Consider the following 19,002-nt stretch of genomic DNA (forward strand, 5'->3'; position numbering starts at 1 on the left):
AATCTGCGGAAAGAGTTGTGCCGTGCGTGCAAACATGCGGCCAGCCTAGCTAGGCGCATCCGATTTATTTAAGTAATAATAGCCTTTCAAGCAAGAAGAAGGTTAAAGAACAAAGCGATTGTGCGTAGCGGGCCTCTCCGAAAAATGTGTGGTTGCTGCACCCCCCCCCCCCCCACCACCATACAGACACGCTACGATAGTTGAATCTTCTCGTACTTCAAGCAGCTGCGCACTGTGACTCACGTTAACTATATCACTTAACATCCACCAATATAATGTGCAGTACCGTTTCTCGTGCTTTCAGGAAGTAAATGTACAGATTGTTCACTGATCAGACGAGCTTGAAATACTGTACCTGGTGATTGTGTCTTGGGATAAGAACAAATGAGAGTTCTGTTTGCGAGTTTGGTGCAGCTTTCTTTTTAGATAGCTGATGCCTATGATAAGGTCGCTTGCGTCAGATGACCGGTGCTTGTTTGTGCTCGGAGTACGCAGTCTTAGACGTGGGGACCGGGCTCCGAAACATGGCAGCCACCCGCAAACCTTGGTGAAACGCGATAAGTGAATACCAAACAATAGAAACAACTCAGGTTTCTTCTAGCAGGTTTCCCAAATTTGTCGAGGGTGTTCGTTTCAACCAATTTACCCTGAATCGCGCAAATATGTGGCTTGGAGACGAGTTTAAACGATTGTACGGAATTTAGCTGCGTGCACACAGCTGGAATGCGAAGTACCGGTGCTCTACACAGGTTGAATGTTCCAAAGCTGGAATGAGCACTGTTTGAAGTTGTTTCTAAATTTCTTGCGAATAAATAAACAGCGAAATTACTGCGTTGAATGAGGAAACAGCACCTTATGGTTACACCGCTCAACTAAAGCCTGATATCAAAACGATGCTACCTCACGCCATATACCATGTGTCATGACCAATTTCAGACCTTTCAAGGTAGCTATCATGTCTTCTACTGTGTGCGGGCCAAACAGTATTAGCGAGAATATGGCTACTGCATTAATAACACTAAAACTGACGCTGCAAACTGAACTAACAAACCGAAATAACCAAATGAATCATAAGCGTACACTACCATAATTCATTAAACCTCCTTCCTGAATGAATGCGAGCTCTGCGATTTCAAACACTTGCACGATAGCAAAAATATATGAAAGGAAAGCAATGGTATACTCTCTGGGAATAAGGAAGTCTTCCCGAGTCAAATGTTTTGAACAAGCAAGCATGGTGTCACCTTTGATTGCCCAATACACAAGCTTCTAACACATATCGCTTTCTGATGTGCGTGATCTGCATTTTAGGAGAAATGATGAAATCATACATAGTTGTCATTTTATCGCGATCATACGCATAACCGGCACATTGGAAATTTTTCTTTTGCCAAACGTTTAATTTTTTCTGGTATGTGCGCCATGGCATCATGACAATTTGAGAAGTACGACGCACACAAGGTATACCATAATAGGAGAACGTCTTTCGCTTCATGGCTGTACCTGGATCGGCTGTTTCTGGGCGCGGCCGCTAGATGGCGATCAATTACTTGGAGTCGGTTTTCGTTTTCGGATATTGAGGCGAATGGACGTGCTTTTCGGGACTCCGTGGCGGCGACGAAATCACAAGTTTTTGTGCATGCGTGTTGCTGTTTTTGAAATGAAATGAAATGAACGTTTGCTTCCATCTTGTAAGGTACAGACCTTGTAAGGTACAAATGGGGGGTGGTAGAAAAAGAGCTGTCCATTGGACAGCTTGACAAGTGTACCATCCCTCATTTGGGAAGAGGCAGCATCACATTCTTTCATTCATTCATAATATACACATGTATACCGTACATACATAATATGGCCCATACTACTTACTAAATGTCACGAAGAGCGTCAATTGAAAAATACACATAAAGTGGTCACACAAGTGTTACAAAACAATCACATACATCAGCTGGAGCTCACGGAGAGTCGAAGAGAAAAGATTGAAACGAACCGAATTGTAATAATTTAGAAGTGTGAGTAATGTATACCTCAGGCACTGTTTCCCATAGCTTGACCGTGGTGTCGGTACTGTCCAGTCTTCGAAGTGTCTTGTGATATAATTTGGTGCTCTAGTTTACAGTTGGGCGAGCTTATGCAGAATAAAAATATTCCTATAGACTTTGGCTTTATAGACGTGACTTAATCGATGCTTGTACAGATTATACACTGGAATTACACCGGTGTTCATGAAGGAAGGTATTGACGATGCAGTGTAGGGAGCATATATGTATGTCGTAGAATTTTTTGCTGTAGTAAGTGAATAGGCTCTAGGTTGTTGGATGTCGTGTTTCCCCACACTAACAATAGTTCGAGTGTGAAGAAAAAAGGCACTTATATAGCAAGAGTTCTTTTTTTGCCTTTAAATAGAAACTGGGTGGTTTTCTTTTTCTTTCTTGCTTTTCTTTGTATCTCGTGTTTCGGGTGCCCGGGTGTGTTTCGTGTACATTGGTTTTTCAGGATCGTAAGAGCGTCCTTTCGCGCCGTGTGCTTCAACACGTTCAGGCGGGTGGGAGGTTGAGTGTTTGTAGTCTTTAAATGGTACCTCCGATGTGCCAAGACTAATAGCTACTAGTGGTTTTACTGTGCGTGTTTTGGTAGGAAAGTGAGAGCATGACCTCGTGGTTGAGCGCGTGCGAGAGCGTGTCATAACTTCGGTTTCCGCGGCATTGATAGCTTTTGAAACAGTGGTGAGAGTTGCTTTGCGACATTTTGACATTTTGAGGATTTATATCCTGTGCCAATCCGTTTTTGCTAAAAGGCACGTGCTTTGCATACATATAGTATTATAGTATTTGCATCACTAGTAGCATTATTATAGCATTATAGTATTTGCAAAAAGCCCTGGTATACATGTCCAGAAAGTCGGGAAAGCAGGCAGTGCGCAGAGGGAGCCTGAAGGCAGATGAGACGGGGGAGAATGGAGAGAGTATGGAATCCACCGGCACACACTGTGCTGTCGATACTAGGTTGCAGAAACTGGAGCCTTTCCAGGGAGAGCTTAACAGGTGCAAGAGCTCAAAATGAGCTAAAAAGGGTGCGTGATGCACGGAATGTAGTAGAAAAGAGACAAAGCAGCCTAGGAAAAGCTGAACAGGGCCGCCATTGTGAACGAGAATCTGCGTGACAATGGAACGCAGACCCCCGACGCGACAGGAGAGGGAGTGCCAACAAAGTACGCGGAATGCGCGTAACGGGATGAAGGGTTATCTGGAAAGAGCGGCGCCTACCTTGAGGCTGCCACGCGGAAAAAGCAGGAGCCCAGGGGAGAATGCCCCTTCTCGAGTCGGAATCACGCGGAAAAGTACAAAGGAAAGTAGGGAGAGTAAGATTGTGATAATCGCCGGTGAATCAAACCTGGCTAGGTGCGCAAAAGGAATTGTGGAGAGGGTGAAAGGCGATAAAAGAGTGGCGGCACGGACATTTCCAGCTCGGATACTGGATTCTGTCATGGTTCGAGCAAAAGAAAAGCTCGCGGATAATGCCCACGTGCGCAACCTTGTCATAGTAGCAGGTGGGCTAAATGACATCCTAAACAGGAAAGTAGCAGGATTAGCCTAGCGCGTAGCGAAGGGGGTGGTCGACTTCCATGAGCTATCCACTCAGCTGCAGATCGTGGTGTGCACGGTGCCGCAGGTGCCTGTAAGTGACAGTCACGTACAAAGACCCCTAGTAGCTGCTAATGAGGCAATTTGGAAAATGAGCCGACAGAAATGCTTCAAGGTTGTCGATGCAAACAGGGAAGTGAGCAGGTGCGGTGGTTTTAAGCCAGATGGGATCCACTTCACATCACATCACATCACTTTATTTTCCTTAAAGACCTCTTTCGGGATGTTACATAATGGGTGGGGTTTACAAGATGCAGGCGTTCACAGAAGTCGAAAATGTGGATGGACAGGTTATGGCAGCGACACGGTGGGGAAGGCCGTTCCAGTCAGTTGCTGCTTGTGAAAAAAATGAGTTCATGAAGGTAGTAGTACGGGCTCGTGGACGCAAAGGTTGAAGAAGGTGACCGATGCGAAGGGATCTGCGTGGTGGGGGTGCGCAGATGTATGGTTGTTGTCTTAGGGGCGAATAAAAAAACTTGTGATACAAAACAAGACTGGCAATGCGACGGCGAGCAGAAAGATCACACAAACATGATTGTAATTTTAGAGATGATATGCTAACGTCGCATGAGTATGAAGAGTGAATAAATCTGGTAGCTCGGTTTTGTACAGCTTCGATGGGATTTGTTATATATGCTTGATGAGGGTTCCAGATGGGCGATGCGTATTCCAGTTTAGTTCTGATAAGTCATATGTATGCTTGTAGTTTGACGTGTTGAGGGGCTTCCCTCAGGCGACGTTTTCAGCAACCTAATGTTCTATTAGCTGATGATATTTGGTTAGTTACGTGCAGTCGCCAAGATAAGTCATCAGAAGTGGTGATACCTAAGTATTTGTAAGACTGGACAAGGTCAACCGGGGAGTTAGAAACGGTATATTCAAAAACAAGAGGGTTGCGACGGTGGTGAAAAGAGACGTACTTACATTTGTTAGGGTTGATTGTCATCATCCACTGCGAACACCAGTTTAGCACGAGGTTTAGGTTTGGCTGAAGGGATTCTTGGTCAGAAGGGTTAATTACCGAACGATAAATAACGCAATCATCAGTGAACAAGCGGATATGACAAGATACGCACTGCGGTAAGTCGTTAATATAAATGAGGACCAACAATGACCGAGTACGGAACCCTGCGGGACGCCAGAGGGGACTGGGAGCGGGTTGGAGGATTGGTTAATAATGAACACAGACTGAGAGCGATGCGTGAGGAATTCGTTAATCCACGCGATGATGTCTGGATGTAGGTTTAACTGGGAAAGTCTAAGCAAGCGTTGGTGAGGTACATTATCGAACGCCTTCGTGAAATCTGAGAAGATGGCGTCAGTTTGTAGATTAATATCAAGGTTGGCGTGAATGTCATGAAGAAAAATGGCTAGTTGAGTCTCGCACGAGAAACCCTTACGGAAACCATGCTGTGACGGATGAAAGAAGTTATTGGAATCTAAGAATTGCATGATTTAGGACTAAATGACGTGTTCCGGGATTTTGCAGGGAATACTTGTTAATGAAATGGGCCGATAATTAAGAGGTGAATCAGCATTACCTGTTTTGTGCACGGGAACGACCTTCCCCCCTTGAAGTGATTGTGAAAACAATAAGATTGATTGTGGAGACGCCTTTTTCTTTTTTTGTCTCTCTCTCTCTCTCTCTGCGCGCCATGTGCACCGGAATGGGTTGCTTTTCTTTTCCATTTTTCATCTTTTTCATGGACGAAAGAAATGCTCTGGCAGGTTGTATTACTAACGCTGTGGGTTATCGTGTGGATGGATGAATGTGCTGTTTGTAAAAGCCGTTACAGGACCCTTCAGACGCTTCAGACGCATTATCGCCAGCGACGATGAGTAATACAGCGCATTTGTAGCATATCTTCCAGCGTACCACCAAATGTGATGCCCGCACGTATGTTTCTGCTAATTTTCCGTTCCGATGAGAGGTCAAAGCAATCGGTGCAGCATTGAGGTACTCATATGCGTGGCTGCGCAGGCATACCACCGGCGAAATACTGCGTGGACTCAGAGAGTTTGGAACATATTTTAAGTGAATGAGAAACTTTGATAAGTGTATAGTGCAGTATATCGGTCAACAAAAACCGCCCGATGTTAGTAATGCAGCCGAGATATGAAGACAATGTGAAAAGTATCTGAGAATCGGACGACACACAACGCGCACACCACATGCGCGACATTGGTTCATCGCACACTCACAGAGTCCGCGTTGTCAGCTACAACGTTATAAGTCTCTGCGCTGTTAACTTGATGCCTGTTTGGAATCCACTCGTAGCTGAAGTTAACTTCATAACATCGATTATCATAATTGGATCGGCGTTTTGCTTTCTTTATTCTACTGCCACAAAAGTGATGCTGTGACAACTGTGAACACTGTCTTGGGATTGCCGAGAACGACTACGTAGATCATATCATGTAGTCAACATATGCGGAGGTACACACTATGTGTGTACTAATGTCTACAAATAGGCTCTACAGCAATCTCAGCTGTGTACAACTTCAGTGGCTTATATCAAACGCAGCTCCGTATTATTCACCGGTACATGCAGGCGCTTGGTTACAGCGTACACTGGTTGGGCCCAGAGTAAAGTTGTTTGTCTATTGTCAATCTATAGACGTCTTGCAAACCTGAAGCAATAAGAATTTTACACTATCGGCTGTTCTGTACTTCATCTCACGCCTTACCACAATCGGTATACGGGCTGTTCGCGCAAGTTAACAGGACCTTTGGTGACGTCCCACACTGTGGCCTTCACCGGCGGTGATATAGGAAACCGCGGAAAATAATTCGACTTACAAAGAAGTATACGGGGTGTTTCACTTAATTTAAGCCATGTTTTAAGATATGCATGTGCGACGTAGCTGGAGAGAACCAAGGTAATGATGTTTGGCATCGCTTGGAGACACTCAGATTATTTTTTTGCATTCCCCTGATTAGGTAAATAGTGTTAATTAATTTCTCGATTATTTTAATTCGATGAAACTTCTAATTGATAACATTGTAAAGCAACATTATAAACTCCCGATACAGTTTTGTGTTCAACGCGTGCTCCATAGAAGTGTTTTTCCGAGCGTGAAGAAGCCCGCGAGTACACGCAATGGGACTCGAGCGGCCAGTCACGCAGGAATATATATATATATATATATATGTGTGTGTGTGTGTGTGTGTGTGTGTGTGTGTGTGTGTGTGTGTGTGTGTCTGTGTCTGTGTCTGTGCCTGTGTGCGTACGTGAATGTATGCATGTGCCTGTTTGCAGACATATGTAGAGTGGGAATAGACAAGAAGAAATATACACCTTATCGACTCGCGTCTATAGACAGAATAAAGAAGAAGAATGAACAACAATAAATAGAGACTGTATTGACTTTTGTCTATAGGTAGTCTATAGAGGGGCGGTAGACAAACACGAAACACCATAACTACTTTTTTCTATAGACCGTCTATAGAATGCGAATAGACAAAAATAAATGGACTGTATCGACTTTCGTCTGTAGGTAGTATATAGAGGTGAACAAGACAAAAAAAATCTTTATGGACTTTTTTTCTATACACCGTCTAGAGACTGCAAATAGACAAAAAGAAATAAAAGTATTATCAACGTTATTCTATAGAAAGTCTATAGACAAATAATAGAGAAAAATAAATTGAGGCTGTATAGACTTTCCTCTGTAAGAAGTGTAGAGAGAGGAAGTACTCAAAAAATAAAGAAACACCGTATCAACTTTTTTCTATAGACTGCGAATAGAGAAAAAGAAATAGAACTCTTATCGACTTTTGTCCATAGAAAGTCTATAGACAAATAATAGAGAAAAATAGAGGCAGTATTGACTTTTATTTATAGATAGTCTATAGAGGGAAGTAGACAAAAAAGAAACACCTTATCGATTTTTTATAAACCATCTATAGACTGCAAATAGATAAAAAGAAATAGGAATCCTACTGACTTTCGTCTACAGAAAGTCTACAAACAATAGACAAAAATAAATAGAGACTGTGTCGACTGTCGTCTATAGGTGTCTGTTGTGGGAAATGAGACGAAAAAGAAGCGAACATAATTTCGGCTTTTTTCTATAGACTGTCTGTAGAATGCGAACAGACAAAAAGAAATAGAAACTTTATCAGCTTTCGTCTATAGACAGTCTATAGACTTTGTATCAGCAAAAATCCAAATCTATATAAAGCAATAAAAGTCTATAAAAAGTATATAGACTTTCTATAGAGAGTCTAAAGTCATTTTTGTAAGGGTATGGAGATTAAAAATAAGGAAAAATCAGCGCTATATCTCGCTTTTCTTGATATAAAAAGAGCCCATGACAGTGTTCCCCACTCGAGGCTTTGACAAAAACTACTGAGCATCGGACTAAATTGTAGGAGCATAGACCTCCTCAAGAACCTCCACACAGATTGCGCAGTATTGTACAAAGTACAAGAACTATGGTCGAAGAAATTCGAGCAAAAGATAGGACTAAAAAAAGGATACCCGCCGTCCCCAACGTTATTCAACATATACATCACACAACTCCTCCAAACATTAGAAAATGGGGGACCAGGCCTCCGCCTGACCACGATAACAACTGACAAGCAAGAACTATGCATCAAAATTTCATGTCTTCCGTTCACTGACGATATTGTCCTGCTAGCACAATCAGCAGCTGACCTCCAACACCAGCACGACATTTGTTCCCAAGTTGCAGAAAACGAGCAGCAAAGATTAAACACTGACAAAACACACTGTGGATGTGAATAAATGCAAGTAACACTGGCGATGAATTCACCCTCCAAGGGAACCTCATCAAAGAAACATCGGAATACAAATACCTCGGCCTAACTCTCATCGATCAACCAAATTTTCTGCATCCACACCAAAATGCATTAGTAAAAAAAGTAATCGCCTCACAGGCCACATCTCGCACTTGGCCAGGCATTCATACATCCCACACATTGTCGGACACACACTGTGGAAGGGTGTAACAGTACCAGGAACAACATACGCAGAAGATGTGCTGGCCCACTCCAGTGAAACCATAAAATGTCTGGCGCGTCACCCAACAGAACTAGGCCGCTGGCTGCTAGGGGGCAGCATAGTCACTGCAAACGCAGCAGTAAGCGGGGAAGTGTACTGGTCAACCTACGAAGCAAGGAAGGGGAGGTCGAAATTACAATACGCCGACAGACTCAAATTCATAGCACATTCAAATTGCAGTCGCAGAATGTATCTACAGCTGAGACACAAAACCATCAAGATGGCTTTGATTCGGAAATACACGTCCCTAGACAAGAAATGCAGTCAAAATTCAAAACACCGCGATACTAAGACAGAAGCAGAGTGGCGCAATGCAGTCATCAAAGAAATCTATGATACTGAAAAAACGATGCGGCGCAAAACAGCGGCAAAAAAGCAAGGTCTGCCACTATATCACCTACCACAAGCGGCAACCATGCCCATCGCCGCAATACCGAGAACATACAAGCAACGCACTGCTGTTTCAAGCCCGCACTGACGCTCTCCTAACAAACCAACGCCGCGACGAACTATTCGGCGTGGATTCGACGAGCCGCTTGTGCGGTGCACCAGAAGAAACCCTTCTCCACGTGCTACAGCAATGTCCGAGGCTTCCCGCAGTTACCCGATCATGCCCGCTGGCCAAGAGCCGGGCGCTGACTGGTCTCACCGGGAAGGACCGAACTGCACGCGCCGAGAGAACAACCGGCTAGAACAGTGGCAACAACTCGCAGGTGAGCTGAAAACCTGGAGGAATACCAGCCAGACGGCCTTAAAGACTGTGACTGTGAAAAACTGTGTTTTATGTTCTTTCTCTCCTTACTTTCTAAGCCTTACTTTCTTTCCTTTTCGTGCTTTCAACATCTCCTGTAGCGTTCACCAGCGCCTGCCCTCACTCAAAAGGGATCAGGATAACTTACTTATTTAGTTACTTACACATGTGTTTTCACCGTAGCCGTGATAGATGGCACCACCGTTGCAACGAAACTGAAGGTGCAGCAAAAGTGAAGGGGAGTGCGTCAGCACGCCTGTCAGCCTGTCAATAAAGGAGCTGAATTTCTGGTCGGCCATGGAGACAAGGTCATGTGCAATAACGATTGTCACCGTGTCGAACTCTTTTCCACCTTGCGGTTTCAAGAAACCCTAGTTCATTTCTTCGGCTTAACTATTTTAGTCTTTTTCAAGCAATGCAAATAGCACGACAGGTTATCGTGTGTATCAGCAAACAATTCATCGCTCTTTCCACCAGAACTCTGGTGCTTTGGAATGCTCGGGCGTGTGCGCGGGGTAAATGGGATGATGTGGCTTTTAGATTGTTTCACTTAGCTTTTACTTTTCTTTGTCTAGTTTTTGCATGTTTTTAATTGCTTGTTCTACAAGGACCATAATCCTTCACTGCTGTATAACTGCTGCCTCCGTCGCATGTTACTTTGTCCTGTTTCCTGCATTTGCGCCGCCACCCAAGCATCATTCAGCATAAACTCTTGTGTAATATTCAACCCATATTGCTGTTCTCGTGAAGCATTATAGCACAACCAAAACGCACGCAAAGAATAGAGGAGCGGGCACCACGGCCGCTATAGCGTCACAACTGACTTACTTGAGTTCATCAGCCAAGCAAAAAAACCCTAAGCAACAATGTGCAGGCGCACAAGTTCAGCATATCAAAAAAAATTGAAAAACCGAATCTCGCTCGAACATAGGCACATAGACTTGACGCTGACAAAAGCAGTGCGTCGTTTTGTCATATGAAAAACCTCCAAAGCTTGCTGCGCTTCGCACATCCTGTGCCCCCCGCGGAATTCATTCCTCTGCTCTTTGCGTTCGCTTCAACTGCGCTGCAGTGGTTCAACAGATATCAAACAACTCGTTCAAGAAGGAGATATATTGTCGGTATAGTCGGCTTGTCACGGCATTGGAGAGGCGCCAGAGAATACGAAGGACAAGCAGGAAGAAATCAAGATCGTCACAAGACGCCTTGGGATCACCTTGCTTGGATTTCGTGTTCTGTGGCTCCGTTTGCAAGCGATGCACCCTTCTCCCGTTTACGCTGATGCTCTGCTCAGTGAAGCGCTCGCTCCATCGGCTGCCGCGTGCCCAGGGCAAGGAACCGTTCCGCAAGATGGTGTTCTATCTTCTGGTGCGCGTTGTGGTCACCGTGCTTGTCCTGGGCCTCGTCGTCGCGGTCGTGATGCTCCTGACGCCGCAGCCGAGGCCGCCCGAACTGTGTCGCAGCCACTCGTGCATGCAGTACGCCGAGAGGCTGCTGCAGTCCATGAACACGTCTGCCGACCCGTGCGACAGCTTTACGCGCTTCGTGTGCTCGGGCTGGACGGAGCACAACGTACTCAGCGTGCACCTCAGCATGCTGGATTCCGCGCTCTCCAGGCTGTCGCGGTTCGCGCGCTCCGCGAGCGCCTCACTGTCCCACCCACGGACGGCTGCGCAGATCGGCGCCGCTTTCTTCCACAGCTGCGACGTCGTGATCAGGTGCGTGCTCAGGGAGAGATGAGTCGCCGCACTTGGCGTCAGCGGTGAACTTGTAGGCATTTCGATTCACTGCACCGTTCCTCCGAAATCAGGCGCAAATACAGAAATAATAAAAAAGAACAGACACACTCACAGAGAGCCATTGTGCTTCTTAGAATCCATGTAAAGCGATAGATTGTTTAACCGGTAATGCATATGCTCTAAATGTGTTCACCTCTTACAACGCGTATTACAGCATAGCGATTAAGTGCCCGCCCGCAAAGATGCGAGGACTATGCGCCCCTTTGCGGCGACTAGAGTTACTAGCGAGACCTTGAAAGGCGAAATCTCTCGCATGCAATAAGCGCATTACTGCTGCCATGCCTGATGATTTTTTTTTTAACTAAAGCGCGAATTGTTTAGTCATGCGAGTAGGTTCAGCTGTGCCTATTTCCGCCACTCACCATCACGTCGTCATTTCTTTTCTCTACCAAAACAAGCTTTCCTCTGCTTTCGGTAAAAATCCTTGTGTGCTCGATATTTAAAAAAAAAATATTTGACGCTGCTCGGCCACCAGCTCGAGCAGTTGCAGTGCGAGCAGCTCCCCCAGACGCAGCAGCTCGAAACCAACACTGCGAAGTGCTTCGCGCTCACGTTCCCACTCTCGCTCCTGCTCAGTGAAGTGCGCGAGCTACGCCGACGCGGTAAGCGGCTCGAGCGACTCTGGTGGTACGAGCAGCTTGGATGCATCAGCCGAAGCCTCAGTCATGCGGGTCCTAGAAAACAAACAGCAGAACCAGTAGATCAAGCGGCAGAATCAGCTGAACCAACTGCAAAGCTCGCAAAACCTCACAGACAAGCTGCTCCGCAAACAACAGAAACAGCAAGAGCTGAACGATACACTGCTTCAAAAATGCAAGGAACAACAAGAACTCACAGACGAGCTGCATCAAAAATGCCAGGAGCTCGAAAACATAAACAGATAATCGGGAACGATGTTGACCAAGGCCGAAGTTGAATCCATAATACATGCAAGGTGCCTGATAATTCAAGAAGCCTTTATGAAGAACATACACCCCACAATGGCAAAAACTGTCCAGTCAGCAGTCGATGAAATAGCCGCTACCTTCGAAAACAAAATCGAAACGTTAAACGCCAAAATCGATGGGATCGCGCCACAGCTCAACAATTTAATCGCGCATGTAAGGAACAAGTGCATCACCAAAGCACAGTTCGACAATTCGCGTCCCACGACTAGGAAGAAAACACAAGCGAACAGCCGCAGCGACTCTCGCCCGGTCTCGCCCGCTCGCGATGGCCGACGAGAATTCAACTCAATCGACGATGGCGACCCCTAACCACAAGGCAAAGAACAAGCATTCAACTATACGCATATGGCGATGGAAATGTCGATCATACCGCCCTCGACATGCCAACCTACACGAATTCGTCAAGCTGACTCAACCCGACGCCATAGCACTACAAGAAGGCAACACGCAGAACGTCCGACTGCAAGGATACGCCAAATAAGCACAAACCTGACGAACTGCCATTCTGGTGAAAAAAAACTCTCACATCCCAAAAACACGACGTAGAGAACACCCAGACAGAACACACCTTGATCGAGGTTTTACTGGAACGATAGACGCAGAAAAACCTATTCTTCACCAGCGTGTACAGCCCGCCTCGCGACCAGCTACCGGAATTCGATCCCATTGTGCGAGAAATCAGGAAATCCGCGAACGCACACCAACTCATCATAGTGGCAGACTTCAACGCCTCGCACACAGCATGGGGCTATCATCATCATCATCATCATCATCAGCCTAGTTACGCCCACTGCAGGGCAAAGGCCTCTCCCATACTTCTCCAACAACCCCGGTCATGTACTAATTGTGGCCATGTCGTCCCTGCAAACTTCTCAATCTCATCCGCCCACCTAACTTTCTGCCACCCCATGCTACGCTACCCTTCGCTTGGAATCCACTCCGTAACCCTTAATGACCATCGGTTATCTACCCTCCTCATAACATGTCCTGCCCATGCCCATTTCATTTTCTTGATTTCAACTAAGATGTCATCACCTCGCATTTGTTCCCTCACCCAATCTGCTCTTTTCTTATCCCTTAACGTTACACCTATCATTCTTCTTTCCATAGCTCGTTGCATCGTCCTCAATTTGAGTAGAACCCTTTTCGTAAGCCTCCAGGTTTCTGCCCCATAGGTAAGTACTTGTAAGACACAGCTATTATACACTTTTCTCTTGCGGGATAATGGCAACCCGCCGTTCATGATCTGAGAATGCCTGCCAAACGCACCCCAGCCCATTCTTATTCTTCTGATTATTTCCGTCTCATGATCCGCATCTGCCGTCACTACCTGCCCTAAGTAGATGTATTCCCTTACTACTTCCAGTGCCTCTCTAACTATTGTAAATTGCTGTTCCCTTCCGGGACTCTGCAACATTACTTTAGTTTTCTGCAGAATAATTTTTAGACTCACTCTTCTGCTTTGCCTTTCCAGATCAGTGAGCACCCATTGCGATTGGTCCCCTGAGTTACTAAGCAAGGCACTATCATCAGCGAATCGCAAGTTACCATGGCATTCTCCATTACCTTTTATGCCCAATTCTTCCCAATCCAGGTCTCTGAATACCTCCTGTAAACACGCTGTGAATAGCATTGGAGAGATCGTATCTCCCTGCCTGACGCCTTTCTTTATTGGGATTTTGTTGCATTCTTTATGGAGGACTATGGTGGCTGTGCAGCCGCTATAGATATCTTTCAGTATTTTTACATACGGCTCATCTACACCCTGGTTCCGTATAGCCTCCATGACTGCTGAGTTTTGACAGAACGAAATGCTTTCTCGTAATCAATGAAAGCTATATATATGGGTTGGTTTTATTCCGCACATTTCTCTCTCACCTGATTGATAGTGTGAATATGGTCTATTGTTGAGTAGCCCTTACGGAATCCTGCCTGGTCCTTTGCTTGACAGAAGTCTAAGGTGTTCCTGATTCTGTTTGCCGTTACCTTGGTAAATAGTTTGTAGGCAACTGACAGTAAGCTTATCGGTCTTTAATTTTTCAAGTCTTTGGCATCCGCTTCCTTATGGAGTAGGATTATGTTAGCGTTCTTCCAAGATTCCGGTAGGCTCGAGGTCATGAGGCATTGCGTATACAGGGTGGCCAGTTTGTCTAGAACAACCTGTCCACCATTCTTCAACAAATCTGCTGTTACCTGATCCTCCCCAGCTGCCTTCCCCCTTTGCATATCTCCCAACGCTTTCTTTACTTCTCCCAGCGTTACCAGTGGGATTTCGAATTCCTCTAGACTATTCTCTCTTCCATTATCGTCGTGGGTGCCATTGGTACTGTATAAATCTCTATAGAAGTCGTCAGCCACTTGAACTATCTCATCCATATCAGTAATGATATTGCCGGCTTTGTCTCTTAACGCATACATCTGGTTCTTGCCAATTCCTAGTTTATTCTTCACTGCTTTTAGGCTTCCTCCGTTCCTGAGAGCATGTTCAATTCTATCCATACTATACTTCCTTATGTCAGCTTTCTTACGCTTGTTGATAACCTACGAAAGTTCTCCCAGTTCTATTCAAGCTGTAGGGTTAGAGGCTTTCATTCATTGGCGTTTCTTGATCAGATCTTTCGTCTCCTGCGATAGTTTACTGGCATCCTGCCTAACGGAGTTACCACCGACTTCCATTGCACACTCCTTAATGGTGCCCACAAGATTGTCGTTCATTGCTTCAACACTAAGGTCCTATTCCTGAGTTAAAGCCGGATACCTGTTCTGTAGCTTGATCTGGAATTCCTGTATTTTCCCTCTTACGGCTCATTTATCGGCTTCTTATGTACCAGTTTCTTCCGTTCCCTCCTAAGGTCTAGGCTAATTCGAGTTCTTATCATCCTGTGGTCACTGCAGTGCACCTTGCCGAGCACGTCCACATCTTGTATGATGCCAGGGTTAGCGCAGAGTATGAAGTCTATGTCATTTCTAGTCTCACCGTTCGGGCTCCTCCAGGTCCACTTTCGGCTATCCCGCTTGCGGAAGAAGGTATCCATTATCCGCATATTATTCTGTTCCGCAAACTCTACTAATAACTCTCCCCTGGTATTCCTAGTGCATATGCCATATTCCCCGACTGCCTTGTCTCCAGCCTGCCTCTTGCCTACCTTGGCATTAAAGTCAGCCATTGGTATAACGTATTTTGTTTTCACTCTACACATCGCCAATTCCACGTCTTCATAGAAGCTTTCGACTTCCTGGTCATCATGACTGGATGTAGGGGCGTAGACCTGTACAACCTTCATTTTGTACCTCTTATTACGTTTCACGGCAAGACCTGCCACCCTCTCGTTAATGCTACAGAATTCCTGTATGTTACCAGCTATATTCTTATTAATCAGGAATCCGACTCCTAGTTCTCGTCTCTCCGCTAAGCCCCTGTAGCACAGGACGTGCCCACTTTTTAGCACTGTATATGCTTCTTATGGCCTCCTAAGTTCACTGAGCCCTATTATATCCAATTTACTGCCCTCTAATTCCTCCAATAGTACTGCTAGACTCGCCTCACTAGATAGCGTTCTAGCGTTAAACGTTGCCAGGTTCATATTCCAATGGCGGCCTGTCCGGAGCCAGGGATTCATAGCACCCTCTGCTGCGTCGCAGGTCTGACCGCCGCCGTGGTCAGTTGCTTCACAGCTGCTGGGGACTGAGGGCCCAGGGTATGGGTCCATCACACCACCACAAAGAACGGCGCTACAGTGCACGATGTCGCCCAGAAACAGACTCACCCTCTTGAATGATCCTCTCCAGATGACGAGAATTCGAAGCAGCGTCTGCAGGGACACCAACCCCGATCTTACCTTTACGGCGGACGCCCCTTGGGCAGAGTGGAGTAGACTGCAGGAAACCTTAGGTGCCATCACCATATCCTCGAGTTAGATGTAGCACACACCCGTAGACAGACCAAGACCGGAATTGCACGGCTTACCGAATGGAAATTCTTTATGGACAAGCTAGATTCCGGAGCAAGCACAACTGACATTGACGAGTGGCTCGAAAATGTATTAAACACAGCAGAACGTCACACCAAGATCATACAACTCCATGCCGATACACCCGCGCTCGACGCGCACCTCCTCCATCTCTGGGAGCCCATAAGTGGCCTCCCAAAGAGATGGAAGTGAGAAAAGGTTAACAGAAAGCTAAAAACTCACATCGCTGTCCTTACCAAGCAGGCTCAAGACTATGCGGACCACCTTGTCAGGCAGAACAGGCACCCTGCTAGTAACAGCGCAAAATGTAGACAAGAGACGAGACAGGAAGACACCACAAGCGCTGTATTTCGCTAGAATAGCAGCTTGGGCTTGTTGGTTTTCCATCCTGCTAGTAACAGCACTTGTGGTGTCTTCCTGTCTCGTCTCTTGTCTACATTTTGCGCTGTTACTAGCAGGATGGAAAACCAACAAGCCCAAGCTGCTATTCTAGCGAGAACAGGCACGCTTTCTGTGACAAGCTACAGGAGACTCTGAGCACGAAGAGTACCTGGCACCTCATACGCGCACTCCTGGCCACTCAACCCACCAGAACGAAACAGAAGCAATATCTCTACAGTCTTATACACAACCATGCCCGATCAGAACACCTCCCGCGAGAAATGCAAATGAAACTGTGAGGAGACGCACCCTCTCCCGCGTCAACCCGCAGCAAAGAATACTCTGGAAAGCCGAATCCTGTACTCGACCGACTTTTTACGCAGGCCCAAATGCACCTAGCCCTGTCCAAGCTCACTAGAAATATTAGCCCTGGTAAAGACCCGATCGTCAGCTAACACCTACGCAACCTGCCGCAGCACGCCACCGAGGCTCTCCTCCGTTACTACAACGAGTGCTCGAAGAAAGGAGAACTGCCTGCTGTATAGAAGCACTCGGACATTACTATAATCCCCAAGCCTAACAAACATCTCAGCTCTGAGAACCTACGCCCGATCTCTTTCACCTCGTGCGCCGGAAAGCTTTTCGAACATATGGGGCGCTATAACGTAAAACTATTCCAAAGTTTTCTATTCCAATTCTGCTATTAGCCCTCCACGATTGGTGAAAAACTTTTTTCGACCACGCCCACTTCACCTGTCTGTTACGCGACGTCCCGAAAACCGCGACACCTCCCCATCTGATATGATGTGTACGCACGGATTATGCATGATTTGACAGAAAAAAGAAAAACAGTTATTTCTGATGCAACCCCTTTTCGCCATTAGCCCTCGGCTATTGGTAAAAAGTTTTCGGGCTGCACCCACTTCACCTGCCTGTAACGCGACGTCACAAAACCGCCCAAACTCACCGCGTCAAAGTGACGTGTACGCGATAAAGATGCATTAATATGCCGAACAAAACTGAATTTTCTTCGGAATAGCCGCAGGCTGCCCCATTCCGAATGGAATAAAAGATAGCTGCCGCCGATCGCTGAGACGCTGGCTACTCACACCTGCAGGAGAGCATGGGTGTATTTGCGTACTATAAAACTTCTTGCGTGGCTGTGTAACGTTTCCGAGCCCTTTCGGCACGTTTACCACCTCACTCTGCCAACTCTTCTTTGCTGAGGGTCATTTTTTGCGTCATTCTTAAGCTTCCGTTGCATGCCGCCGTGATTTTCGACCAGCCACCACAAGCTAAGCAAGGGAAAGCCGACCAATCGCAGACGCCGGCACCACCCTCTTCATCCGGTTATCGATTTTCAGTGCACTAGCTCTGCCCCAGTCAATCCCTCTCCACTTGAGCGTTCTCCTCGCCTCTTGTCAGCCAATTAGATACGACAAGCCGCTCAGTGTAGGCAATGTTATTCGTTTTTCAAGCAAACCAAAGTGACCTCCTATGAACGAGGAAAGCGTTTGATTGGTCTGTTCAGACAACCCTGCGGGTGACCGCCCGGTGTTTGCGTCGGTGGTTACGCAAATTTGACGTCAGAAGATTGGAATAGAAACACATTGGAATAGTTTTACGTTATAGGGCCCATGGTGCAGGACCACATAACCTGGAAGACAACGGCCACCTACCAGACATCATGTTCGGCTTGAGGCAGCACGTCAACGCAGGACGTACTCTTACAACTAAATTAAGGCCTTCTAGATCCCCTAAACAGTCGAAGCAAATACTCCATAGTGGCAATAGACGTCAAGGGAGCATTTGACAACGTTAGCCTACGCATACGTCAGACCTACGCATACGTCAGAAATTTTCTGATGGACCGCATGGCAACAGTCGGAATCTACAACATCCGCAGTGAAAGCTTTCTACTTCCAAACAGAGGCACCCCGCAAGGGTCGTTCCTTTCACCTCTATTCTTTAACATAGCTGTGATCAAGCTACCCCCACCCCTCGAGACCATACCATATCTTCGTCACGCGATGTATGCTGATGACATCACGCTCTGGACCAGAGCTACGAACGCTGGAAGGCAAGAAAGTAGCTTACAAGAAGCCGTAGACACTACGAATGCTCTCTCCGAAACTGCGGCCTCCTCTGCGCCCCAGAGAAGTCTGATCACCTCGTCCTGAAAGCAAGAACGAGAGGCCGGCCACTCAACTACAAAGAGCGCGACCTCAGCATCACCTTGAACGGGACAACAATGCCGAAAGTCGACGCCATGCGAATATTTGGACTCCACATCCACAAGGACGGATCGGGAGCTGCCAGCCTACCGAGACTAGAAAGCACACTTTTGCAACTCACGTGCCTCGTCAAGAGGATCTCAAGTAAAAGAAGCGGGATCAAGGAGCAAGGCACGCTAAAAATAATACAAGCACTACTCACCAGCCGCATCACATACGGCACGCCGTACCTGGCTTTGAAGAACGCAGAA

At 46.4% G+C, this 19,002-nt stretch overlaps 1 protein-coding gene across 5 annotated transcripts in view; it reads left to right on the top strand.

Annotated features, from left to right (window-relative positions):
* Positions 1-19,002, top strand: part of LOC135911199 (endothelin-converting enzyme 1-like) — a 70,375-nt gene that overhangs the window by 11,977 nt on the left and 39,396 nt on the right. For 4 of the 5 annotated variants that reach the window (XM_065443393.2, XM_065443394.2, XM_065443395.2 and 1 more), the window contains one exon: positions 10,749-11,137. In XM_065443393.2, the coding sequence (XP_065299465.2) occupies positions 10,749-11,137 (389 nt within the window). Of the gene's footprint in view, positions 1-9,250; positions 9,382-10,748; positions 11,138-19,002 lie in introns of those variants that run through there. The other variant, XM_070538404.1, reaches the window with a different exon arrangement.

Source organism: Dermacentor albipictus, chromosome 5 (assembly GCF_038994185.2).
Source record: "Dermacentor albipictus isolate Rhodes 1998 colony chromosome 5, USDA_Dalb.pri_finalv2, whole genome shotgun sequence".
NCBI classification, from domain to species: domain Eukaryota; kingdom Metazoa; phylum Arthropoda; class Arachnida; order Ixodida; family Ixodidae; genus Dermacentor; species Dermacentor albipictus.